Source organism: Lygodium microphyllum, chromosome 12, assembly GCF_053477565.2.
Source record: "Lygodium microphyllum isolate KBCC chromosome 12, Lygodium_microphyllum_v1.1.10, whole genome shotgun sequence".
Classification (NCBI taxonomy): domain Eukaryota; kingdom Viridiplantae; phylum Streptophyta; class Polypodiopsida; order Schizaeales; family Lygodiaceae; genus Lygodium; species Lygodium microphyllum.
The window spans coordinates 113335573-113362554 of record NC_141146.1 but is presented as its reverse complement, the minus strand read 5'-3'; the positions used below and the strand labels follow the sequence as shown (position 1 = coordinate 113362554).

The 26982-nt window shown below is 39.6% G+C and overlaps 1 protein-coding gene and 1 long non-coding RNA gene across 4 annotated transcripts in view; one reads left to right on the top strand and one right to left on the bottom strand.

Moving 5' to 3' along the window:
- The window catches only part of LOC148028169 (auxin response factor 12-like), a 42344-nt gene extending 24309 nt beyond the window's left edge, over positions 1-18035 (top strand). Inside the window, exons 6-15 of one of the 3 annotated variants that reach the window (XM_087689848.1) lie at positions 12865-12949; positions 13055-13145; positions 13276-13440; positions 13585-13707; positions 13836-13911; positions 14344-14482; positions 15121-16362; positions 16480-16709; positions 17133-17323; positions 17434-18035. In XM_087689848.1, the coding sequence (XP_087545974.1) occupies positions 12865-12949; positions 13055-13145; positions 13276-13440; positions 13585-13707; positions 13836-13911; positions 14344-14482; positions 15121-16362; positions 16480-16709; positions 17133-17323; positions 17434-17587 (2496 nt within the window). In that variant the 3' untranslated portion in view covers positions 17588-18035. Of the gene's footprint in view, positions 1-12864; positions 12950-13054; positions 13146-13275; positions 13441-13584; positions 13708-13835; positions 13912-14343; positions 14483-15120; positions 16363-16449; positions 16710-17132; positions 17324-17433 lie in introns of all 3 variants that reach the window. The other 2 variants (XM_087689849.1, XM_087689847.1) reach the window with 2 other exon arrangements.
- An 8195-nt stretch (positions 18036-26230) lies between these two features.
- Positions 26231-26760, bottom strand: LOC148028168 (uncharacterized). Its single transcript, XR_015692584.1, has 3 exons — positions 26662-26760; positions 26445-26565; positions 26231-26358 (listed from the first exon to the last, which is right to left on the bottom strand). It is a non-coding gene; the product is annotated as an uncharacterized LOC148028168 (long non-coding RNA).
- Positions 26761-26982: the final 222 nt, after the last annotated feature.

The following is a 26982-nucleotide window of genomic DNA, read 5'->3' as shown; positions in this document are numbered from 1 at the left end:
AGCTCTACTGAGGATACAAATACATGGTTTTTTAATAGTGGTGCTTCTAGACATATCACATCTCATAGGGATTTATTTTTTTCTGTTAATGCAATCCTTGTTGGCAAGTCTGTACAGTGTGCCAACAACGCATCATACCTTGTTAGAGGCATTGGGGAGATTGTGTTGACAGCCATTGATGGCTCTATTCTTCATTTGCAAGATGCCTTATTTATGCTAGGCATAAAGAAGAGTTTACTATCTATTTCTTCTTTGGCAAGGTGTGGTTTGCAAGTCACCTTTGATGATGACAGATGTATGGTTAGAGATAAGTTTGTTTGCAGGATGTCTTATTTGTGCCAAGCATAAAGAAGAATTTGCTATCTATTTCTTCTTTGGCAAGGTATGGCTTGCAAGTCACCTTTGATGATGATAGATTTATGGTTAGACATAAGGAATATATGACTTTGGTTTTGACTGGCACTTTATGTCATGGGTTATATGAGTTGTATGCTTTTTCAGTTGATCAGTCAGTCTATCTAGCATTTGCTCTAACTCTTGCTATGTCATAGGTAGAGTTATGGCATTCTTATATGGGGCATGTAAACTATGGTAGCTTGATGCTTATGCAACATACATAGATGCTTGATGGTTTACTTCTCTTGGAGAGACTTCCTAAGCACATATGCGAGGGGTGCATTTTGGGAAAAATACATCGTTTATCATTTCCTTGTGATGTTGCTTTTAGAGCAACTGCTAGATTATAGATTGTGCACTTAGATGTATATGGCCCTATGCAGACAAAGTCATTGGGTGGTTGTTACTGTTTTGTCATTTTCGTCGATGACTTTACTTGTTTTTGTTGGGTCTACTCTTTGGTGAAAAAGTCAGAAGTGTATGATACATGTCTTCTATGCCGAATTTTTTTTTGAAGCAGAAAGGCATTGTCCATCAGTACACTATTGCTTATACTCCACAACAAAATGGGGTTGTAGAGAGGAACGATCGGTCACTCATGGAGATGGCCAGATGTATGCTGACAGCAAAGAGCTTGCCACATAGTTTTTGTATGGAAGCAGTTATGTGTGCTTGCCATGTTTTGAACAAGTGCCCCACCAAGGCATTAAATAATGTCACGCCTTTTGAGGCTTGGAATAGTCGGAAACCTTATGTTGGACATTTTCGTACTTTTGGGTGTCTTGCGTATGCACACATTCCCAAGGTACTCAGAAAGAAGTTGGATAACAAGGCTGTTAAATGTATTTTTGTAGGGTGCAGCAGTGACAGCAAAGGATATATATTATATGATCTTGTCTCTAAAAATGTATTTGTCAGCAGGGATGTGGTTTTTGATGAAAAATCAGAATTATCCCTTGTTGGTTTTGATATATTTCACGCTGCCAATGATGTTTCTGAAGGGCTGCTGCCCATTTCTTTTGGTGATACAATTGGAGCTTCAACAAGTGAACTTAATGTTTAGCTAGTTGCTCCATTGGGTATTGCAGAAAATCAGCCTATGGTTGATCTGAATATTCAGCAAGATGCTGAATTTCAAATTCAGCAAGAGCTTGTACACAGTCAGGAAGCTAGGCAGATGCCTAGATGGTATTTGTAGACTATGAAAGATAGTCACTTGGATGCTTCTATTGCTGGTCATACAAGAAGGCAAGCTTGATGGTGCACACACCATGGAGTTTGTTATGGTAGTAGATACACTTCATGATGAGGAGTCTGAATGTTTTGAGGATGTACAACATGGTGTGCATTGGATGGCAACAATGCAAGCTGAGTTTGATTCTATCATAAAGAATCAAACATGGGATTTAGTGTCTTTGCCTGTTGGGAAGAAAGGCATTGGTACAAAGTGGGTCTATAAGCTGAAAAGGAATGCAAATGGATCCATTGACAAATATAAGGCCAGGCTGGTGGCCAAGGGCTGCATATAGAATAAAGGCATTGACTATAAGGAGACATTTGCTCCCACATCCTGCATGACTACAGTTCGGTCTATGGTTGCTTTGGTTGCCCATTATGGATGGACTGTGCACTAGCTTGATATAAAGAGTGCATTTTTACATGGGGAACTTCAAGAAGAAGTGTCTATACAACAACCTATTGGTTTTGTAGTTATGGGATGTGAACACTTGGTGTGCAAGCTGAAAAAGGCTTTATATGGTTGAAGCAAGCTCCTTGAGCTTGGTATGCAAAGATTGATGCTTTTTTACTCAGCCAAGGGTCCATAAACAACTCATTAGAGTCTACACTTTACGTATGTAAAGAGGAGGGATCCTTGTTGGTCATATGTCTTTATGTTAATGATCTTCTCCTTACATGGACACATGTTGATCAGATTTCAGCATTCAAACAAAATTTGTAGCAGAATTTTGAGATGCCAGACTTATGCAGCACAAGGCCAGACATTCAGTTTGCAGTTTCAGCCATGAGTATATATATGCACCAGCCAGGCATGTCACATTGGCAAGCTGTCAAGTGTGTTTTTTGTTACTTGTAGGGTACTAGGACTCTTGGCTTGCTGAAACTAGCCTTCCTTCTCGGATAGGGTGGTAAATAACCTGATTTACAAAACTGAAACGCACACTTTACCATATAATCTTGGACATTGGACACCCTATTGGCCCCAAAATTGGTGCCCCTTTTGGTATTAATTTAATTTAATTGAAGAAGAAGTCGATGTACAATGGGATTCTCCCAATCCCTTTCGGTATTTCAACTTTCCTTGCTATCCAAAATGACCAACAAGTCTTCAATTTGATTTGGTCCTTGATTTCGGTAGCTAATTGGACGTCACCTGCTTTGATGGAGATGGAAAATGCCCCAAATTCATTGATTTGCTGGTCCTCCACTTGAATTTGACTAAAAACAGCTTCAGCCCTGTTGAATCTAAGTCTTGGAGCTTCCAATTTTTGGCATGCTTCTTGAGGTTGTTGCTAAATCCTAATTTTTGCTACAAATTAGGGTTTACAGAAAAGAAATCTGAAATTTCTCAACCTCTAGTGATCTCAATGCTATAATCTTTGGAGCAAGGCTATAGAAACTGAAAGACTGGGAGATGAGAGAGAATGCTAAGGAGCAGAGAAAATTCAAACTTTCTTCGTGAAGAATTGAAGAAAATCTGTTACTTCAACAGCTTGTAGATGCAAAGAATTGAAGAAAATCAGTCATTTACTGTTGTTGCCCTATCTCAACAGCCTATAGATGCTGTCACTTGCTGTCGGTTGGTCTTCTCTTGCTCCCTAGCTGTCTCAAAAGGTCCTCTAGTGGTTGCAAATCAAACCAACAACATCTCCTCTTTCTCTCTTGCAGACTGAATCTAATCAAATACCTCTCTCTAGTTCCTAAAGATGTTTTTCAGTCTTGCATGGGCATTTTTGACAAGTGGCACTCTTTCCAAATGGTTTTTCTAGCATTATTCGATAATTAAATATTAATTTTCAGTCTTTGAATATTGAAGATTAATCTAATAATTATTTTAGTGCCTCGAAAAATAATCAGACTGGCCAATAATTAAATTGGCCAGACAACTTTCATTCCTGAGTATCTTTGCGCCATCTTTGACCATTAGATTGGCGTTAGGTACCATTAAATGCCACTTCTCTAGTGTCACAACTGACACTTATGGCCAAATGAATGATCTAGGCCAACAGCTAGCACCAGATACCACTAAGTACGTGTATGGCATAACTTACAACAACTTTTACCTTTGACATCTCGTGATTTCCTCGGGTCCCGGGCTTGTAAATTTATTCTAACCCTAGTTACACCTTACATGTGCAATATTTACCTAACCATGTGGTTAAAAGTTAATCCACATATTAAGTGAGGTTTCAAAAATACATGTCCTTATGACACTTGCTTTATGCCAAGGGGAGACCATTGCACCTACATGCTTACAATGATTCTGATTGGGCTGGTGATTATGATTCTCGTCACTCCGCTAGTGGTAATTGCTTCTTTCTTGGCTCATCTTGTATCTCTTCGCTTAGTAAGAAACAATCCACTATTGCCACATCGTCATGTGAAGCTGAATACAAGGTAGCTTTAACTACCATAGATATATCTATCATAGAGCCTACTCCTTTGTTCACTGATAGTCAGAGTGCCATTGGAGTGGCACGGAACCTAGTGTTTGTGGGTGCACGAAACACATCGAGATCAACTATCACTTTGTTAGAGAGAAGTTACATGCAGGTGATATTAGCCTTGTCTACTGTCCCGTCACCAATAATGTGGCAAATATCTTCACCAAAGCTCTTTCTCGTGACAAATTTGAAGCATTCCGTAATGCTTTAAATTTAATCTCCTTTGGTGGATGACCCATGTATATTGATTACTCTTTACGCCAAGGGGGTTTGCTGGGTTTGACTCATGCTTATGCTCACAAAGGAGTATTGGTGATCCTTGGTAGGACGTTGGGGTAACTTTTACTCTCCTTACAAGAGGTTTTTTTTCCCAGATTTATTTCCTTTTATTTTATATACCTATGTTACATAGTGTGGGCACTTATTGTGTTTTACGCCTGAACAAACTCTTGCAACCCTAAGGTTTAAGGGTTGTACTTTGTACTTGTATCTTACACTCTTCAAACTATTGATTGGGTGTCATGCTATCACACTCTCACGCACTCTCTTCGTTGTCAATTGTACTCTCAACTGAGCTTGAGCTTCGATCTCTGTGCATTCTCTCAACTCTCATATTTCCCCTAATTATATTATCTTTATTTTATGTGCTTATGTTACACAGTTTGGGCACTTATCATGTTTTACACCTTTCGGGTGACACACATTAATAACCCTAAGTTTTAAGGGTTGTACTTTGTATATACTCTCTTGGTAATTGTATTAGGAGTCGTGTCTTCACTCTCTCACTCTCTTCACTGTCAAATGTGTATTCTTAGCTGAGCTTCAATCCTCTCCCATCTTTGGTATCAGAGCTGAGATTTATCTGTTTGTTGGTTGCAACACTAGCTTCCTCGGTCTAGTCCTGTGCCTGTCAACTCTGCCTGTAAGCCAGTGCGACGTGGCTCTGTTTTGCAAGCTGCCAGCTCTTCTGTAGCTTGGGCACCGCCTGCCTAGTTGCTTGGTTGCCTCCTCAGCCTGGTTGCCTGGTCCCCTGCACCTACGCCGCCGCCATAGGTGCGCCCTGAGCAGGCACAGCCTGCCATGGTTTCCACCTGCAGCTCGCCACTTCATCAGCATCCTTGGCCCATAAAAGAGGTAAAAGCGACATTTGCTTTAAATTCAAAATTTGAATTTTAGAGAGAGGCTTCTTGCCTAGATAGTCTCATGTCTTGGACACACTTTTGGCAGTGATTTCTTGGGCAGCGAGCCAAGAAATTTGGGGCTTTTGAGTTTAGTGCAGATGTTGGCACTTGAACTTCTTCAGGTTCAGTCAGAAATAGACTGAAATTGTGCATTTTAGAAAAACAAAATTTTGGGGCTTTTGCATTTTGCTGAGCACTGTTTGTGCATTGGACAGCGTGTAAATTGGGCAGTTTTGACAAGAGTGTGACACGTCAATTACAGCGTGGTGCATGCGGTAATTTCTGGAAATTTCTAGATTTCTAGGTTGTTCTAGCTTTAGCTCTTGCTCTTATGCTCTTTGAAACAGTGACGTTTATTATTGGCAATTAGGGATAGAGTGATGTATTCACATATGTGTCCAAGGAGGATAGATTGGACGGCGACAACTATTCTCTATGGACTTTCATGATGAAGAATGTGCTGATTGCGAAAAATCTTTGGGATTATGCTAGTGGTGAAGAAGTCCATCATGGAGTTCTGGTTCTTGCAACATCTCCTATAGGAGGACGTGGTCAAAGGTCCATTCTAGTTCAACCACTTCCCTAGAGATCAGCAGTACAAAAGGCTTGGGACACACCGGATGCTCAAGCATTGTCACTGATTGCGTTGACAGTTCAATGGTCTATAATTCCACACATATGGTCTGCAACTTCTTCATGTAAAGCATATCTTACACTTGAGTAGATGCTTGCTAGAAAAAATGAGACATGCATCTCTTTCTTGAAGAAAGAGCTTGAGAATGTGAAGATGAATGAAGGTGATTCCATGCAGGAAATTCAAGACTTGTATGAGCAGCTAATGAATGTAGATGAGTATTATTCGAATGCACAGTTGATCTCTACTACTTCGAATTATTTGCCGCCCTCTTATTCGGCCTTTCATATAGCCCTAAATCTCACCATGAGAATTTCTCGAAAACCACTTACTTTCCTATAGTTGGTTAGTTTTCTCCTAGAAGAAAAGCAAACAAAAAAGAATAGTGGGGTAGATGTAATAGCCTCTGAATAGGCTTTTATGGTGAGGTAGAAGGGCAAGGGTAGCCAGTCTAAAAATGCTTCACAGAGTTTTGGTAGTTTAGGTACTTCATAGAGCAACAAGAAACAACGGGCACGCAAGCCAAGAAGAGCAAGTGCCACTATTGTTAGAAGCCAGGTCATTACATTACGGAATGTAAAAAACACATCGCCAAGGAGGAGGAGGAGGAGTCAGGGATGTTTGTTTTTGATACACCTTCTACTGCTATTGAGTCTATGTCTTTTATTGTAGACCATGACTATTGTTTCTACACTTGCAATTATGACTCTTCTTGGGCCGATAGAGTATTTAATTCTACCAAGGATACTAGCAACACTTGGTTCTTTGATAGTGGTTCTTCTAACCACATTATATCTTACAAGGATTTGTTTTTCTCTGTTATTGCAGCTCCTATTGGCAAGTTTGTGTAGTGTGCCAACAATATATCTTACTCTATTAGAGGTGCTGGGGAGATTGTCTTGATAGCCATTGATGGGTCTACTCTCCGTTTATAGGATGCATTATATGTGCAAGGCATAAAGAAGATAATGTTGTCCATTTCTTCTTTGGCAAAGTGTGGTATGCAGGTCACATTTGATGATGACAAATGTATGGTTAGGGATAAAGGATTCTTGCCTTTGGTTTTGACTGGCATATTATGTCATGGACTATATGAGTTAGATGCTTATTCGACTAATCAGTTGGTCTATTTAGCATCTACTCTTACTCTTGCTATGTCATAAGCAGAGTTATGGCAATGCTCGCATGGGGTATCTCAACTATGGTAGCTTGATACTTATGCAACGTACTTAGATGCTAGATGGCTTACCTCTCTTGGAGAGATCTCCTGAGTATATTTGTGAGGGATGTATTTTGGGGAAAATGCATCAATTCTTGTCTCCTCGTGATGTTGCTTTTAAGTCAACCGCGAGATTATAGATTGTGCATTTGGATGTGTGTGGACCTATGCACACAGTCATTGGGTGGATGTTATTATTTTGTCACTTTCATTGATGACTTTACTCATTTTTGTTGGGTCTACTCATTGGTGAAAAAGTCAGAGATGTATGATTTTTGGCTTTTGTTGCACTTACTGAAAATCAATCTGGCTGTAGGATTAAGACTCTTTGTTTGGATCGAGGGGGGGAATATATATCTTCCATGCTTAATAAATTTTTTGAAGCAGAAATACATTGTCCATCAGTATACTACTGCATATACTCCATAGCAAAATGGGGTTGCAGAGAGGAAGAATCGGTCACTCATGGAGATGGCTAGATGTATGCTGAAAGCTAAGAGTTTGCCACATGGTTTTTGGATGGAAGTAGTTATGTGTGCTTGCCATGTTTTGAACAAGTCCCTACCAAGGCATTGAAAAATGTTATGCCTTTTGAGGCTTGGAACAACTAGAAACCTTCAGTTGGCTATTTTCGTACTTTTGGGTGTCTTGCGTATGCTTATATTTTCAAAGTACTAAGAAATAAGTTGGACAACAAGGCTGTTAAATGCATTTTTGTAGGGTACAACAGTGAGAGCAAAGGATATAGACTGTATGATCCAGTTTCCAAGAAAGTATTTGTCAGTAGGGATGTGGTTTTTGATGAAAAATTAGAATTATCCCTTGTTGGTTTTGATACATATCAGGCTGCAAGTGATGTGTTTGAAGGGGTGCTGCCCATTTCTTTTGGTGATATAGCTAGAGCTTCAGTAAATGAACATAATGTTCAGCCAGCTGCTCCATTGAGCAATGCAGAAATTCAGCCTAAGGCTGATCTGAATATTCAGCAAGAGCTTGTACACAGTCAGGAAGCTAGGGAGATGCCTAGATGGTATTTGTAGACTATGAAAGACAGTCACTTGGATGCTCCTATTGCTGGTCGTACAAGAAGGCAAGCTTGATGGTGCATATACCATGGGGTTTGTTATGGCAGCAGATACACTTGATGATGAGGAGCCTGAATGTTTTGAGGATGCACAACAAAGTGCATTGGATGGCAGCAATGCAAGCTGAATTTGATTCTATCATAAAGAATCAAACATGGGATTTAGTGTCTTTGCCTGTTGAGAAGAAAGCCATTGGTACAAAGTGGGTGTATAAGCTGAAAAGAAATGCAAATGGATCAATTGACAAATATAAGGCCAGGCTTGTGGCCAAGGGCTACGCACAGAAGAAAGGCATTGACTATGAGGAGACATTTGCTCCCACATCTTGCATGACTACCATTTGTTCTATGGTTGCTTTGGCTGCCCATCATGGTCGGATTGTGGAGTAGCTTGATATTAAGATTGCAATTTTACATAGGGAACTTCGAGAAAAGTGTATGTACAGCAGTCCATTGGTTTTGTAGTTGAGGGATCTGAACACTTGGTATGCAAGTTGAAAAAGGATTTGTATGGTTTAAAGCAAGCTCCCCGAGTTTGATATGCAAAAATTGATGCCTTTTTACTCAGCCAAGGATTCATTAATAGCTCATCAGAGTCCCCTCTTTTACATATGTAAAGAGGGGGGATCCTTGTTGATCAGATGTCTTATGTAGATGATCTTTTGCTCATAGGGACACATGCTGATCAGATTTCAGTATTCAAGAAAAATTAGCAGCAAACTTTTAAGATGTCAGACTTAGGGCCTTTGCACTACTATTTAGGCATTCAATTCATTCGTGATGCTAGAGGCATTGGATTGTCATCGTCTAGAGATATTGGTAGACTCCTTGAGAGGTTTGGCTTACAAGATTGCAAGCCAGTTAGCAGACCAATGGAGATTGGACTCAAGCTGTCCTTGCATGATGATAGTGATTTGTTTGACATCCATATGTATAATCTAGTAGTTAGATGTCTTATTTATTTATGCAACACAAGGCCATATATTCAGTTTGTAGTTTCAGCCCTGAGCAGATATATTCACAGCCCTCGCATGTCACATTGGCAAGCTGTGAAGCGTGTTTTTCGTTACTTGCAGGGTCCTAGGACTCTTGGATTGCTTTATGCCAAGGGGATACCACTACAACAAAATGCTTACAATGATTTAGATTAGGCTGGTGATTTTGATTCACGTCACTCTATGAGTGGAAATTGTTTTTTTCTTGGTTCATCTTGCATCTCTTGGCTTAGCTAGAAACAATCCACTATTGCCACATTGTCTTGTGAAGCTGAATACATGGTAGCTTTCACTACCACAGTTGAATGTGTATAGCTGAGATGTTTGTTGGCTGATCTTGATATATTTGTCATGGAGCCTACTCCTTTGTTTATTGACAGTCAGATGTTTGTTGGCTGATCTTGATATATCTGTCATGGAGCCTACTCCTTTGTTTATTGACAGTCAGAGTGCCATTGCAGTGGCATGGAACCTAGTGTTTCATGCACGCATGAAACATTTAGAGATCCACTATTACTTTGTCAGAGAGAGGCTACATGCAGGAGATATCAGCCTTGTCTATTGTCCCACCACCAGTAATGTGGCAAACATCTTCACCAAAGCTCTTCCTCATGACAAATTTGAAGCATTTTGCAATGCTTTAAATTTGATCTCCTTTGGTGGATGATCCTTGTATGCTGATCACTCTTCACTCTAGGGAGGTTTGTTGGGTTTGACTCACGCTTACTCTCATAGAGGAGTGTCGATGATCCACGGTAGGACACTAGGGCACTTTTTACTCTCCTTATGAGAGGTTTTTTCCCCAAGTTATATTTTCTTTTATTTTATATGTTCATGCTACACAGTTTGGGCACTTATCGTGTTTTACACTTTTTGGGTGTGAATGCACATTAACAACCCTAAGGTTTAAGGGTTGTACTTTGTACTTTCATTATACTCTCTTGGTAATTGTATCGGGAGTCGTGTCTTCAGTGTCTCACTCTCTTCACTGTCAATTGTGTACCCTCTGTTGAGCTTCGATCCTCTCCCAACTCACAACTATCAAAAAGATATGAAAGACTAGAATACCTATGGGACTCCTAAAACCATTATAGATCGGCTCACAAAAATGCACATGGCATTTTTGTTCTCAAGATGCACTATCATATATTGGCAAGAAAAACCATAGCGCTTCAAATCTTGTGGCACAAGATAACCTTTGGACACTCATGGTTGTAGATACCTGTTTGAATCAAATCTCTTGATTAGGTGTTAGCTGACCCATTGGAAATTATTGTTGTAGAGTTAAGATTCCTTCTATTGGTTATAATAAACAGTGCAAAGGAAAGGAACAAGTACTAGACACTCTTGGCTGGCCTCTCTACAGGCTGGCAAGCACAAATTTAAAGCAGTTAAGGACACACAGCATTGCTATAGAAGAATAGTGACATATTCAATCAGGGATACTCCCGTGTCCTAACAAAGTTTAGTGCCATCCTGAGTAAGAAATGGCCAGGGCTTCATGCAGCGAAAAAGCTAGGGGCCGCTCAACAGCAGTAAGGTTCCTTGTATCCTATCCCAATTCTGAGATTTGGCCAAATACAGTGCCCTATTTGACAATGGCAATGACTACATACAGTGGGTTGTCTAGATATTCCAAGGGGTGAGGAGCTCCTATTGCAACTAGGAGGAAAAAGTGAAGGCATGAGTATCTGCAGCTGGGGTGTGCAAATCCTATCAATTTGGAAGATGTAAAGGCATGGGAATCAGGTCTATCCCTTCATAGGTGATGATAAGGCCAATATCTGTCAGCAAAGCTACCGTACCCCATGGAAATAGGTGGATATTAGTTTCCACGTAGAATACATGCAGTTCTGAACCATAGGTGCACTTGCAGATGAGGTAAAGAAAGGGAAGTCTGTGATGAAGATGTGTGGAACATTTGGAGTAAGGAAAACACAGGTTTTGAGTAGACATTAGTGATTGCTGCTGCCTCCGACGATTGGATTCTAATCTAAATGACAATGGCTTTTGCTTAATAATCCAAGGGTACCAAGAAGTACCGGAGAGCACGAAATCGGGGTTAGGGCACTGTATCTTTCCTTGTCCACCAATGAGCTGCAATTCACACCCTTTGCAGAATACACATGTTAATCAGCAAAACAATGGCTTTTTCTACGTAACACAAAGATGCCAAAAGATATCAGAGATCATCAACTTGGAGTTAGGGTTAATTTACCATAGCTTGTCTGCCAAGTTGCCAAGAAGTTACAATTTGAACACTTTGCAAAGTACACATGTGGAAATCACCAACATATTTGGATGTAGATGGATTCTTTTTGCATGATAGATGCTTCGATGCAGACAAAATTGCCAAAATGACAACGCTTGGGGTGTGAAGGTCTATGATGGAAAGGGGATGTGAAAAATCATCCAACAGAAAGATGCTAAAGTTTTCCTGAGGAAGATGGCTGGAGAAACACTGGTCATTATAAAGTTTGTCACAAAGTACTTGTGCAATGACTCAAAGCATGTTATACTTAAGTTGCATGTTTAGAAATATTGATCCATTCCTTGATTGTTTGCTGGTTAGGTTACGATTTAGCAGCATGCACACACTCATAGTGAACCAAGAGAGTTGTTATCAATGATCTCATAAGTCGTTTTGGCTTTTTGTAGATGCTCATAAGTTATTTCACTTCACACACAAACACATATATATCTCCAACCCCCCAAAACACAGTCTAGTCACCATGCATTCAACTTAACCAATTGAGCTACATCCGTTTGGTCGCCCTTCCTCACACACACACACACACACACACACACACACACACACACACACACACACACACACACACACACACACAAAATTTATCACTCCATCTACTAATGACTAGTCCTTGAGCTCTCAAGGTTCAAGCTCTCTCCTTACCTCGAGTTCTCAAGGTTCAAGCTCTCTCCCTACCTTGAACTCTCAAGCTCTCTATCCTCAAACTTTCAAACGCTGTATTGTCTACACTACTCTATCCTCTTTATACTGAAGCTATATAGTGTTCTCTACCTTTCTTCTGCCCTCAAGCTCTTTCCATCTATTGCCACATTACATAATGCCACCTACTTTCTGTGAGGCTTGCAATTTGCTTTGGTCCTACTTTGAGCGGGTGAAGGAAAGTACATTACTTGCAACTAGGAAGGCAAATCCTCCTATCTCCTTTGATACTCTGTTGCTTTAAAGTTTACCTTTACAAGTGTTTTGAAGCTCCTTTCTAATCAACCTAGAAAATTTACTCTTCTTGTAGACATGTATTTCCTTCTTGGTTCCAACGCAACTATGGTTGTGGCTCAGCCCTGCTGGTAAGCAAGGGGAAATTTAGTTTTGTACACTCATCTATCTAAGTAAATAGATTGCGTACTACTTAGGATGATGATTATCACTAGGATTAGATATCGTGCTTGCTAGCAGAGGCCAACCACATCCCAGAGATATACATAAGTGGATGTATTCTATTTTATGACTACGTCTTTGGATTTTATGTCCTCACAAGGTGTAGAAACATGCTTTGAATTTCCACATTTTCTTTTAATTTTATTGTGATTTGCAACAAGAAAGGACAGCAAAAGCTTTTCATATGCTATGCTTGTTCTTTTCTGATTTGACAGCTTGAATGACTTGTGCATGACCATATGCAGGACTTCACAAAACAACCTCCAGCACAAGAACTGCGTGCCAAGGACTTGCATGAATATCCATGGACTTTCCGGCACATTTACAGAGGTTTGTGCAAATCCATTGCAGCTTATTTAGCAATGCCACATTGACTGTGGAAATCCACTTTACTGAGTTTAATCTAACCAATAATGCATCTATGATGTTTTGCAGGGCAGCCTAAGCGGCATCTTCTCACAACAGGTTGGAGTGTCTTCGTCAGTGCCAAGCGGCTTGTTGCAGGTGATTCTGTCCTATTCATCAGGTAACAATTATACTTGGGTCTGAGGCCACTTGAAAGCCAGGAATGTGCCAAGAGAGAACTCTTGCTGTTCAACTGAGATACTTATATGCATTCTATGTTTGTGTCTGCCATTAATATGACCATCTTGCAGGGATGATAAAGGACAACTACTTTTGGGCATACGTCGGGCCAACAGGCAGCAAACAATGTTGCCATCTTCTGTTCTTTCAAGTGACAGCATGCACATTGGGGTACTTGCAGCTGCAGCACATGCTGCTGCTACCAGTAGTCGTTTCCAAGTATTTTATAATCCAAGGTCAGGAACCAGCTGCTGTGAATAAACTTGTTTCAAGCTTCCCTCATTCAGCAGCAGCAAAGCAAATGTACCTGAGTGTTCTTCTATTCTACTTTTGACCAAATGTTTGTTATAAATGGAAGCCTCCCTGTAAATTTTTTACAGAACAAGCCCATCAGAATTTGTAATTCCACTTGCAAAATACAAAAAAGCTGTTTATTGCACTCAAATCTCTGTTGGACTACGCTTTCGGATGGTTTTTGAGACTGAAGAATCAACCTTACGTAGGTATGTAATGTTAAAAACCTTAGTTCATCTTATCAGCTAGCTGTGGAACCTGGATTGTGGTGGCATCCCACAGAGTTGAGCTGTGGACTGTTGAGGCTTTGCTTATTTCTGGGCATCATTTTGAATAGATACATGGGCACTATCACTGGAATTGGAGATCTGGACCCTATCCGTTGGCCAGGCTCAAAGTGGCGTAATCTTGAGGTATTCATTTGTAACAGAAACTCATTAGCGTTTTTAATGTTGTGAATGTTTCGATATCTTTACTTTTATGTGCTTGATCATGTCTTTTCTATAGGCTAGACATCAAGAGAACAATTTTGTATGTAGACTTTTCTTTGACTCTTTGTTGCAAGGATGCAGAGGCTATGTGCATGAGCATGATCGAGGCTGCATTCTTTGCTTCAAGCTACAGTAGGGGTTGACGGCCTGTGAGCCGGTTTGCATGCTTTTATTTCTGAATTGCTCAGTGAAGAATGGATCTACAAGCATTTTCACAATGATAAAAGTTCTAGTAAATAACCACACGGGTCAACTTGAGAGATTTACTGCTCTCTCAGGTATTGGCTCCTGGAAAAGTATGCAAGGCACTTCCCGAGAGATGAATCAAGAAACTGGCTTGCTGATTATGGGCAGGTCGGCTGGGATGAATCTACTGCTGGTGAGAGGCCTCGTCGAGTATCGGTTTGGGAGATCGAGCCTGTGTCCAGTCCATTCCTCATCTGTCCTCCTTTTTCACTAAAGCCAAAGCGTCCTCAGCACCTTGGTCTCCTCGGTTGGTTTTCAAAAAAAAAAAAACTCAGCCAGAAATATCTGTTATTGGAAATCATGATATTCATGTCATATTTACATTACTTGTAACTGCTACTTTTCATCTAGTTTTTACAAGTTGCAAGTCTGATGTATTGTCAGTGTGCATGTTGAGGGCATGCTTGAAGTGGTTGGAGATTTGCTGAATACAGTCAATAAATATGACGTGAGTTTTGGCCCTTAGATGTTGGAGGACAATCAACATTCTTGGCCATATTCAAGAAGTTACATACATGATCCTGTCAGTAACTTCAGTTTTAGGCAATAGTCTTTTAAGCTTATTTTGCAATTTAACAAACAAAAGTACAGCAATGACCAAAACTAGATTAGATATGATATATGTTGATCAACTTGCTGTCGAACACTAGGAGTTTGCACTCGAACTTGGTAGATTTGAGCAGTTTAAGTTTATAAGATCAGTGCTTTGAAGTCATATTTTAACATGTGACTGCAGCTTGCAACTTCCACAGTATCAGTTGGAGGAAAATAATGTGTGCATCGATGTTGTCAAATTTAGAGAGTTCTATGTTAATGTTGCCTGCAGTCTTTGTATGTGTGTGATTATTGACTTGAAAAACCCTAAGCACCATGTTGGCTCCTTAGGTGATGAAGGTGACATGGAGGCAAGCATGAAGAGATGCTTGACATGGCTTCGAGGAGAAAACAGTGGCAGAGAGTTTCCAAGCCCCACATTACAAAGTTTGGGTGGGGACATTCCGTGGATGCAGTTACAACAACAATCAGAAGCATTAAAATCAGAGATCTACGGTGGAGTAGCAGCTCCTCCTGTCCAGGACACAAGAAGCATGGATGCTTCCAAATCGCTGCTACAATCGACACAAAATGTACAGTCAAGATTGCAGCAGCAGAGACAACCTCCTCAGCAGCAGCAGGAACAACAGCCATCACACATTTTGTGGCCACAGTCCAATGTCCAGCAACCAAATAATCAAAAGCAGCTTCAGGTGCAGTTAACAATGCCACAAGCCCAAATGCAAACTCAGCCACCTCTACTTCCCCAAAACACTCCATCAGCAATGCAACCATCCTTACCTCCTGTGCATTCCTCTTTATCTCATCAAGCTTATCCTGCTGTTCAAAATCAGCAGCACCAGCAGCAGCTCGTAATACAGCCAGCTTCACAGTTACAGGTGCAACCAACTTCACAGCTGCAGACACAACCAGCTCCCCAGCTACAGTCACAACAATCACAGACATCGCAGCAAGCAATGCAAGCTACAGATATTTCAGTACATCTACTTCAGCAGCTGCATCACAACCAAACTCAAGGATCACTTAACTTGCCACTTGTCAGATCTTGCACTTCCCTTTCCGAGTCTGATTTGGCATTTGTGTCCACTCCAGCTAGTTCAAATGCATTCTCATTACACAACATGATTGGAAAATCTCACAGGGGGTCTTCAGCACCAGATGATGGACAACTTTCCACCCTTATCCAACCTAACCAGAATGTGATCACACAGCAGCCACAACTGCACCAACCACAGAGTATTCTGCTGCAACAACAACAGCTGCAGCAACAGAATCTTCTTCAGCAACAGCATAGTAGTGCACAGCAACACCAGACTAGGATTCAACAGCCACATCTGCAGCAACATCAAAGTATGCAGCATTCTCAGCCACACCAACAACAGACACCAGAGATAATGACAATGCCTTCAACTCTACCCCAACTGGAGCCTCATATTTTAGGAAGCTGGTTTCCTCTTGCAAAGGAAGGCAACCACTATGAATCCTCGATGCTTCCACACATTCAAATTGGGCAGTCTGATACGCCGTCAACAGTCACTTCCTGTTCATTCACACTCCCTCCTGAACCTTTAGGTAAAGGTGCAGTTCTTCTTGTCATAGTATATCAACTGTATACCAAAGTTTGTGATCATGTCTTCTATTTTCTTTGACATGAAACAGATAACTCTGTAATACTTCCACCAACCACAGGTGGTTTACAAACCAGAATTGGCAGCATAAATAAGGAGGTGCAAGGCCGTGCAATAAGCGACAGTTTTCTGGGATCATTTCCATCACCCTCTGGATCATTTACATCGGGACCATCAGAGGCTCGTATAAATGCTGGGATAGCAGCAGCAAATGGAGGCTTAGATGAAGCTTTACTGCAACGAGGTTCTAGCTGGTCACAAATGCCAGCACCTGTCCGAACATTCACCAAGGTTATCCTCATTATTTTTGTTCCAGGTGTAATTTTGAATTAGTGAGATCTCAGTTATGCCTGAAGATCCGCCTAAGCAAATTCTCTTATACAGAGGCTATCTGGTGGGATCCTTCCCAGGAACACTAGCACGATTGGGATAAGGAAATATACTGGGTGCGCAATTATATCAAGGCAACTATGCCTCCAGCAGCATGCATGATGCATACAAGCTGCAGTTTATGTGCATAAATATATGTGTACATGCATTAGGAACACAGCAATACCTCCACTATAAGTAGTTATACGCATAAACGTTGTGTATAAGCACTTAAAATACATATATGGACAAAGGAGAGTACTTTGTTTTTTAGAATCCTGATTCTGTCTTTTTAACCTGACTATTGGATGTGGCTATATTTTTGCTTGAGGGCACAATATACAGGTGCACAAGTCAGGATCAGTTGGAAGATCAATAGACCTTTCTAGATTGAAAGGCTATGATGAATTACGGCGTGAGCTGGCTCACTTGTTTAATATTGAAGGTCAGCTAGAGGATCCTCAAAGGTCTTGCTGGAAGTTGGTTTTTGTTGATCGTGATGGGGATATTCTTCTCGTAGGGGATGACCCTTGGGAGTAAGTTTTAACGCTTAAGTACTATTTCTACTCTCCAATCAAATGTAGAACTGACGAATTTCTTGTCCATGCTTATTCTGATTATAAATTGGGTTTTTGTGCATGACCAGTGAGTTCATAGCTTGTGTACGTGCCATAAAAATTTTGTCACCTGCACAAGTTCTTCAAATGAACCAGGGAAGCTTTGAACAATTGTCCAGTCTTCCAATGCCACAGCAGACAAGTAGCAGCTCTGATGATTGTCAAGTTTGGAGGGATACGTGATTTTGCAGGGAGATTCTACCTTAATGATGTCTGAGCATAATGTTCTCCACCTCTCAAGTCAGCAGCTTCTCTTGAAGCTTTTCCCAGAACTATTGGGCTTTCTTCTGCACATGGTCTCCTTGGTGCAAGCTAAAAGATGCATGTGGATGCAACTATTTCATCAGTAGGTGGCGTTGGAGACAGGCTTAAAGGTAGCCTCTACTGTGACACCCATTGGGCCTGGATTTCTGAGCGACTGCAGTTTTTAGTATGTTTGCTGGGTTGGAAACCAAGATCTGGGTGGAGTGGATCTGGTTCTGTAACATATGATGTAAAAAAATGCAAATTGCTTATTTAATGCCAATTGCACGTTCAAGGTACACATTGGAGGTACTCAAAATCTCTCTTTTTCTTTTTCTTTGAGTAATGAGTGATTGATTAATCACAAAAAAACAAGACGTACAGAGGTCACTTGACCAAGAGTTAGCATTTATGTGAACATGTTAAGATGAAGGATGCTTCTCATAAGAAGAAAGACCAAGGAGTTGGAACTGAAAAGGAATTAAAGAAAGAGCTATAATCCAAGAATCAGCATGCTCCTTGGTTACATGGAGACCCTTCAAAAGGAGCATACCCTGCAAGCGTTGAATGTATCTCTTCACTCCACTGCTGGCTTGAAAAGTAAGCACATTTCACATGGTTTGATTGTGCTAGGTTTTTCCTTTTTTTGGGCGAAGAAGTTTGAATTAATGAATTGAAATATTTACATTAGGCCATCTGGCCAGCCTAGCATAACCAGAGACATGCAGCAAACACTCATAGAGACAAAAGGCTACCAAAATACGAAACTACTAATTCTCTCTTTTTTTTTTGTAACTTCAAAGTTTGACATTACCATGCCACACAAGTTCCAATCCCTCCATATATCTTCATCAATATCAATTCTCTATGTACCTCTATTATGATTGTACTTCAACCATGACAATTCGCACCTTTTTTTTTCATAATTTCTCTCTTATCATTGGATGAATGTACTCCCCATCCATTTCATCATCATGTTTTTTTGCTAGCACAATATCATATTTTTCTAACCAAGGAGGTGTAATGTTCACACACACACACACACACACACACACATCAAAGAAGATTCATGTTTGTATGTTGAAATGACAATGTACTACATGGTGACCATGTGAGATTCCAACAACCAAATAAATAGACCGCTTGGGCAATTGTAAATAGTTCAAACACTTGGATGACATATGCTTTGCATCCATGCAAAAAAAGGGTCATTTGCAATCACATATAGATATCACTCACAACAAGGCTCTCATGTTACAAGTATTATATATGTGATTGATGGATATTCTCTCTCTTTCTCTCTCTCTCATGAATAAGTGTATTAATGTATAGAATATTTACATCGGGCCATTAGGCCATCTAAATGGAAAGGATGCAAGTGTTAGATTAGGTCTTCTTGGTAGCCATAAAGATCTTGTCAAGTACAAGTGAAAGTTGAAAGACTACTATAAAATAACACAAATATTATGTTGGTTGTAGAATTGGAGTAGAGTGAACAAAATCTAGCTAAGGAGTAGCCATAGCAAGGAGGATCACATTTTTTGAAATCATAGAAGAAATTTTCCATAAGAGTAATCCTCGAACATAAGTCACATGACCATGAATATTTGAGGTCAAATAAAAAACAAAGGCATTATGGATACGCCAAGTGTGCTAGAGAGTTGTCCGATCAAGAAATTGGAAAATGTAGGAATAATCCAAGTGTAAAGAAGATAATGAGGTGTTGTGTCCAAGAACTAAGAATGGATGGGCATTCACTATGATTGATTAGTCGTTGAAGTCCACATATGAGACAAAGCTCAAAATCTGTCTCACCAAAGAGCAAGAGATGAAGAGGTGAATCCCCCCTTCCAAAAAGCAACAAAATATACATATATAATCTCCTATCTTTAAATTCTCACCCATGGAGTACAAGAAGATATGCTTCTCTTAGAGGAAAGCCAAATGGGTTAAAAATTGTAGTTGGATGAAGATATGTGCACATCCAAGCGGCCCATAGGAGCACATGCCATGGATTTTAGAGGTGAGACAGAAAGCAAAATATTAAGATGGAAAAGTGATTATCCAAGAATGTAGGTCATTATGATGGTGCATATCCTGTAAGACTTTGAAAATATCAATATCAAATTGTAAAGGATGTAATTGGATGTAAAGTTTATTTCAAAGATAAAAGAGACAACACTATGTACATAGAGACATACCAATGTGCAAGGATCGGATTATCTTCCATACACAGCCATAGACAGGAGTTGGTCTATCTCCCTAGCTACACATGGTTGGTGCAAACAAAGGATTAGGGGTAATGGCAATCCTGTATAGAGACGACCTTGAGGATATTACTTACGTGATACATATGGGCGTAAATACATGATATATATAGATGAGAGTGTATTCATGGACCTTAGGTTTCATTTCCCCCCATAAACTAGATTTGGCTCTTGGGTGACAACCTATCAGTGGTGGTGGGTGGACTTCAATGCATGGATTGGTTGTGAGTAGGGTGTTATTTATATCACTAATGAATTTATGTACAAAGAGTTGATTGTAGATAAAGTGGTTTTTTAGTGCATTGGCCAAGACATAGGTCATGTGATTATGGAAGATTGGCTTGGGCAACACACATGGATCAGTTATTCTTAATTGTCTATTTGGGGGCAATGTTCAAGCATGTTGACTTATTGGACCATTTGAATAGGAGCTAGGTTAGTAGGGTCACCTACTTTGATATATGACATATGGAACTTTACTATCTCAAGTAGACCTGTTGGGCTAGTAGAGGATCATTCTTTCCTAGCCTTCATGGTGGCTTGTAGTCACATATGAGATATGATACTTGTTCCATTATCTAGATGTCCAAATTACCACTTTACTAGAGAAGTGTCTAGAATCTACAATAGTATAATTTATAATGGGCTTTCCATCCTCCATCAAGATACATCTCTAGAGTAGCTCATATGAAGTTTAGAGGAGGTTTTGCACAATGCAACAACTTATGCCTTTCCACACAATCTAATAAGAACCCTTGAGTGACTCAGTTTCACAAAACAACTAGTATGATGAGAGTGTTATGACATGCAAAATGAATTACAACAAGATTACACTTCGCCACGCAAAACACAAACAAAGAGGCTCATGTGATGCCTAATATGGAAAAAGAAGTATAACTATCTAGCAAGGTTGGAGAAAGAGTTGTATGAACCCTTTTTGGGGTGGGACAAAAAAAGAGAATGGAAGATGCTCCAAAAGAAAGGACTACCCAACCAACCCCCCCCACCCCCCCCTCTACTATTGATATTACATTCCACCACAGTCAAGCTAGCCACATGCAACTTCTTTACATAGAGCATGGTTCTAGAGGCCATTAACACTAGTGGGCCTCAAGAGTAGGATGGCCTACTGGTTGAGCACTTTTCATATGCCTCCACTCTTGGTACACATGTTTAATAAAGCCATTTGTGAGGGTTTTCCAAGTAGTAAAATTGTGCCACTTTTCAAGTTTGGAGGCAGTATGCTCCCCGAACAATCATAAAAAGACATTATCTAGCCAAGATATATGGATTTGTTCATGAGCATGAGTTGAGTCTTTGGGTAAAGAAGCATGGCATGTAGAGCCTTAGGGTAGGTTGGATTCAAGAGAAGCTACAATACCTTGGATCATGTGCTTACATTTAGAGCCATCATGGTGGGACATGCACATGGGAAGACAAGCTACCATTTTTTTCAATTTTAAGAAAGGATTTCATATGGTATAGCATGCTAGATTGTTGAAGAAGTTGTAAGACCTAGGTGTACCAACTGAAATATGATGGGGGATATATGCACTATATAATTTAGTCATAGGTTGAGTACATGCATGTCTCAAAGAGCAACTAACACGGTTGGGTTTAAGTAAGGTTGCCCATTATCACCTAACTATTTGGACTCTACAAAGATGAGACAATAGAATTGATAGTAAGAATGGGAAGCCAGAGAGTAGGTCTAGCTCAATTCTTGATTCCTATTCCCTAATATGCAAATGATATAGTATTAATTTCATACTTAGTTGATAGGCTTACAACGACATCTAGATGCATTGCAAACCTTTTCTATGAGAGACTTATTAGTGAATTTAGGGAAGACCAAAGTCGTGGTGTTTTATACCACTTAGGCTTGGGTGACTAGATTAGATCATTAGTTTATACTTGGTGAGGAGCTCATTGAGATTGTTTGGTCTTATGTATATCTATGCATTACATTTAGAGGACCAGAGTTCTCCATCAGAGAGGTTGTAGATGTTAGATTGGCACGTGGGTTTGTAGCCCTAGGTACCCTAGAACAACAATGTCCATACGTACAATTCCCTGAACAATACAATGAATTATAGTTACTTGAGATATTGGTCACATCAACCCCTCTATATGAAGTAGAGATTTGAAGTCCTAGCCTATATCACACTAGAAGAGACCCATTGTCTATGTCACACTAGAAGAGACCCATTGGTAGGGCAGGATGGTCTAAAGAGGGATCATGATGATGGATGGCAGCTCATGGAGAGACAATTGGTGATGATGAAGCATGTATTAATTACAAGAATCCTTTAGTGCCCCACAAGATATTTAGAGTAGAGCTAGGTAGTGGCATTGGTGGTAGAAAGGGAGACACAATGTTAATATGTCTAGATATGCATGTGGATGAGCTTATCTAAAAGGGGTGATTTGAATGGTCATTGTACATCTAGTCATTGAGGGGACTTGGGTAAATCTAGTACAACAACTTGGCAAGAGGATGACCCATTATTAGATTCACTTTTTGCACTTATCTAAGGATGGCTTCATTGTATGACCATCCTATATAGACATGCCTATAAAAATTACATAGTGTAGTGTACAAAATCTAAGCAAGAAATAGAGATTACATAACAAATAAGAGAAATTTTTTCAATTCCAAATAAATTGATACAACAATGGCTTTGTTGTCCACCCATACACCTACTATAAAGCTTAGATGGCGATCTAGACAAACAATAGGTGACGAGCTTAAGGCTAGCTTGAAAGACTCTAATGGGGTAACAAAGAGATGGATGATGGCTCTAAAGGGATTGACAAGGAATATTCTCTTTATTGTTAGGCCAATAAGGGTGTTGCTGCCAGACCCTGTCAAGGGGGGCCCCTAAGACCTAGCCAGGGCATACTTTCATGGCCCCTAGATTCCAAAATAGTGATCCTTACAACTCAATTTAATATGCTTTGAGTTGCTATTAGCTTAACTACTCTATCACCCAAAGGTTAGACCCACAAAAGTCACATTTTCGCCGTCTAATCAAATAGACATTATTTAACATACAAGTGAGGCTATAACCAATGTTCGGGCTCACACATGACGTTTTCTCATAATGAGGGCATGACAACTTTGAGAACCATGGATCATTGATGTCACCTTACAAGGGTGGGGCATTGAGTATATCTTCTAACAAACTCCTTGTTATCTAGCCTCAAATGCACCATAGGCTAGATGTATACATCTTGGCACCGGTTGAAGATAGAGACATGGATATTTGAGGACATACCTCAAGAGGATCACATGTGCCAACTTTATGGAGTAGAGGTTTGAATTTAATGAATAATACATCTATTGATGCATGATATGTTGTGAGGAGGAGATACTATTTTGGGAGGGGCTTGGATATCTTTGCCAAATTATCGACTTCATGCATCATAGATGTTTGCACTTTTTTTTTTTTTTTGGCAAAGCTTTGTCAATGCAAGGAGACTCTCATAAGCGATAGGAGAGCAACACTAGTGGATTGACCCAAATAGTGAGCCATGACCAACTTTTTTGCTAAGGTGAGTGTCGATAACCCCCCAATTTCCTCACAAGAGAGTGCCTCTCTAGGTTAGGGCAGACCACCATCGCTTGAAGTCATTTTGGAGAAAGCCTTGGCCCTAGGCATGGATTTGATGTGATCTTGGTGGCACAATACTAATGTGGTCCTAATGTGATCGTCTTGACTAGGTGGATGTTGTGGTGACTTCTAATGTGTCTAGACTTGTCATTGTAATGACCTAGGACATGCCTATGATGCCATATTTTTGAATATTAGAGTACTTGGAGTGAGCCTATGAATGCAATGGTATACACATAATAAAACTTGCATACACACACAAATGCAACAGATGGGTTACCCCCTTCAAAATTGATAGTATGGAAGAAATTACCAGCGAGGGAGGGGGTGGTTTTGTAAAAGGATAAGTGGAATGGCATATGCAATATGATAATGAAGAATGAGATGGAGCCACAATTAGGATGCTAGATATAGACTTCATAAGGCCTTGGGTGCTTTGAAATGAAAGAGGAAATGCATATAATAGAAGAAGACACAATGTGCTTCAAAAGATGAGGAGATTGAGGGGTTGAAGCTAGAGTGGATAAATCTCAAGAAAAAGATCACGCAACTCAAGAGCTACACCATTGAACAAGGTTTTGTGCTCATGTTGGAATTACAAAATGAAATCAAGGAATTTAAGATGGAAGTAGAGTAAGAAATTAAGACCTTTGTAGGTATAGCAAAGTAGACCAAAGTAGAGATTAAGGAAATGCTAGATGGATAGATGTTGCCAAAAGGACCAAGAGTGTATCTATTAACAAAGTAGAAGTGGTGAATGTAATCCTTGAGGGGGAGGCCAAACGAAGAGCAAGAGTGTTATTATGCTTTGTTCAAAGTTAGATTCAAAAGCAAGATTTAAGAGGAATGCTAAAATCCTCATTTCTCTTAGAATCAATATCAAACCCTAGTGAAAAAACAACATAAAAGAGGAAACAGAGAGAGGGGAGCACGCTTGTTTTCCCCAAAATCTACTACTACAAGTATAAAAAATTGAAGAGGTAAAATAAGTTATCAAAAACTTAATGTCTCTCAATACAGAGCTCCATTGTAGATGAAAATTTGCCAAAATAGAGAGAGGAGAGGGAAATAATTTTGCTACTCTATTTTTAGGTTAAACTAAGTTTGTGGGAGAAACAAAGAGTAAAATTAAAAAATGGTCAAAAACATGAGGGGAGGGGGTTTGTTGTAAGAGGGTAGAGAGACTCGATATTTGTGCACTATTCATCCCCCTTGGTTTAATCCCCCGTTACATGTTTTTTAAAATTAAAAACCCAAAATTTGGAAAGAGAAGATTCACCCTCCATAGATATCAACATCTTGCCTTCGTATTGGACGATCCAAAAGTCCTACTTATTAAACTATAATAATTTTAAGGGCTTAGTTTTTAGTATTTTTTTTCCTAATCCTAAAGATAAATTACTATGAAGATGAAACTGAATAAAGGAGATTTTGGGACTAGTGATAAACTATGTTGCGATTGTGATAAGAGATGAAATGAGATTTTGGGACTAGTGATGAAGTATGTTGTAGATTGGGATAAGAGATGGAGAGAGGGATGGATGAAGCTACATACTATGATGAACTATATTATATTGAAGGTGGATTGTGGCATGAGAGAGAGAGAGAGAGAGAGAGAGAGAGAGAGAGAGAGAGAGAGAGAGAGAGAGAGAGAGAGAGAGAGAGAGAGAGAGAGAGAGAGAGAGAGAGAGAGAGAGAGAGAGAGAGAGAGAGAGAGAGAGAGAGAGAGAGAGAGAGAGAGAGAGAGAGTTGTCATAGCTGTGGGCCAACCGCGAATGACTATACAATAGAAGCTTTCCTTTGGTCCTCTATTCTTTGAGACCTCCTTGGTCCATCTATCTTTTCATGCAGAAACATAAGCATAGGATTATCACTATTATAATACTACTATGTTGTTGCTAAATTTTCTCTTCATCGCCTAATGATGATGCTTCCTCCTCCTTTAGAGTCTTCACAGTATAGTACTTCTTAGCTTGAAGATAACTGGAAGGGATGTTCTTTGCCTCTATTGCATACGGCTACTCCCTAAATACAACATACTTGTTCGCTATGATTTTCTTTGTCTCTTGCACTACAAGGAATTAGGCCTGTAGATGGCCACATACACACATTTCTTGAATTTAATTTAAAAAACTGTATATATGCTTCTATTCTTGAGCTTCTCATAAGAAAACCAATATCTAAAGTTATATGTATTTTATGAATAGCAAACATGAGTTTTAATGCATGTTTAAACATGATATTGCAATTTTCACCGTGGTTATACACTTTTTAAAGGCGGCTCCATCTACAATTTTCATGCATCATTGCACGTAAAAATAAATGCGCTCTATGTAGACAAAGAAAAAAAACTAGGGAGTTACTAGTTGTAGAGTTATGGCTCCAACAAAAGTGTAGCTAGAGCCATAGTTTTGCAAAACTGGTAGCTCCTTAGTTCGCCCTCCCCCCTTTCTTTCGTTCTTACTTGACATTATTTATACAAATCCGATTGACATGTTATAAAACACTATACACAATAACATAGTTTGATATGGCAAAATGTTCAATGATAGTACAAAATAAGAATGAGAATGACAATTCTAGCTTGTATTACTATAACTATATAAATAAGTACAACAATGTTTACATTAGTTTGAAGCTACCTATTGTGGCTTCTATGGAACAACATACGTACTATACTATATACATGTATCATAACTCATGGGAGGAGGTCTCATTATCATCCTCTTTGCTCACACCCTCTTCATTGTCTCTTAAGCATCCTCACCATCCTCCTCATCGCCCTTCACTTAGCTTGCTTTCTCTATGTCTATCTCATGATGTTGTTGCCCTATAGTGTGGAAAATATTAACTTAGAAATAGCCAAAAATTTATAATGCATATTATAAAAGAAACAATTTAACAAATTCTACTTACCATGATTTCATCCCTTCTTGATGGCATTCTCCTCATGTAAGTGCATCTTCGTGTCAAACTTGTGATGACGAGGCTTACAAGTTGTCTCCTGGCTAATGAGATTTTGATCCACAATGTTAAACTATAAAATAAAAACACCACGAGTAAGTTAAAAATTTAATTATAAATTCAAGAACATAAAAGCTTAAGAAAAAATATAGATATTTAGAAACTCTACCTCTCATGCATTGATGCCTCCTAATTCGAAAGGCAACACTCGTAATTGCTCCCTTTGCATTATTGCATCTCCCTCTCTTGTGCATTGGAGATCCCACACTTCACACTATTTTGTGCTTGAGCCCACCCTACACTATGTGTAATACCCCATTGGTACAAGACCCAAGCTTGTTCTACCCTCTTGTTTTTTTATGCTCTCATTGTAACTAGTGATCTAATGTTAGCAATCATTCTTCAAATCTTCTTGTACCCAATGATCTGTAAAACTCAAATACATGAGATTAGGAAACTTCTCATGCACAACAATAATGGTTTCTTGGAG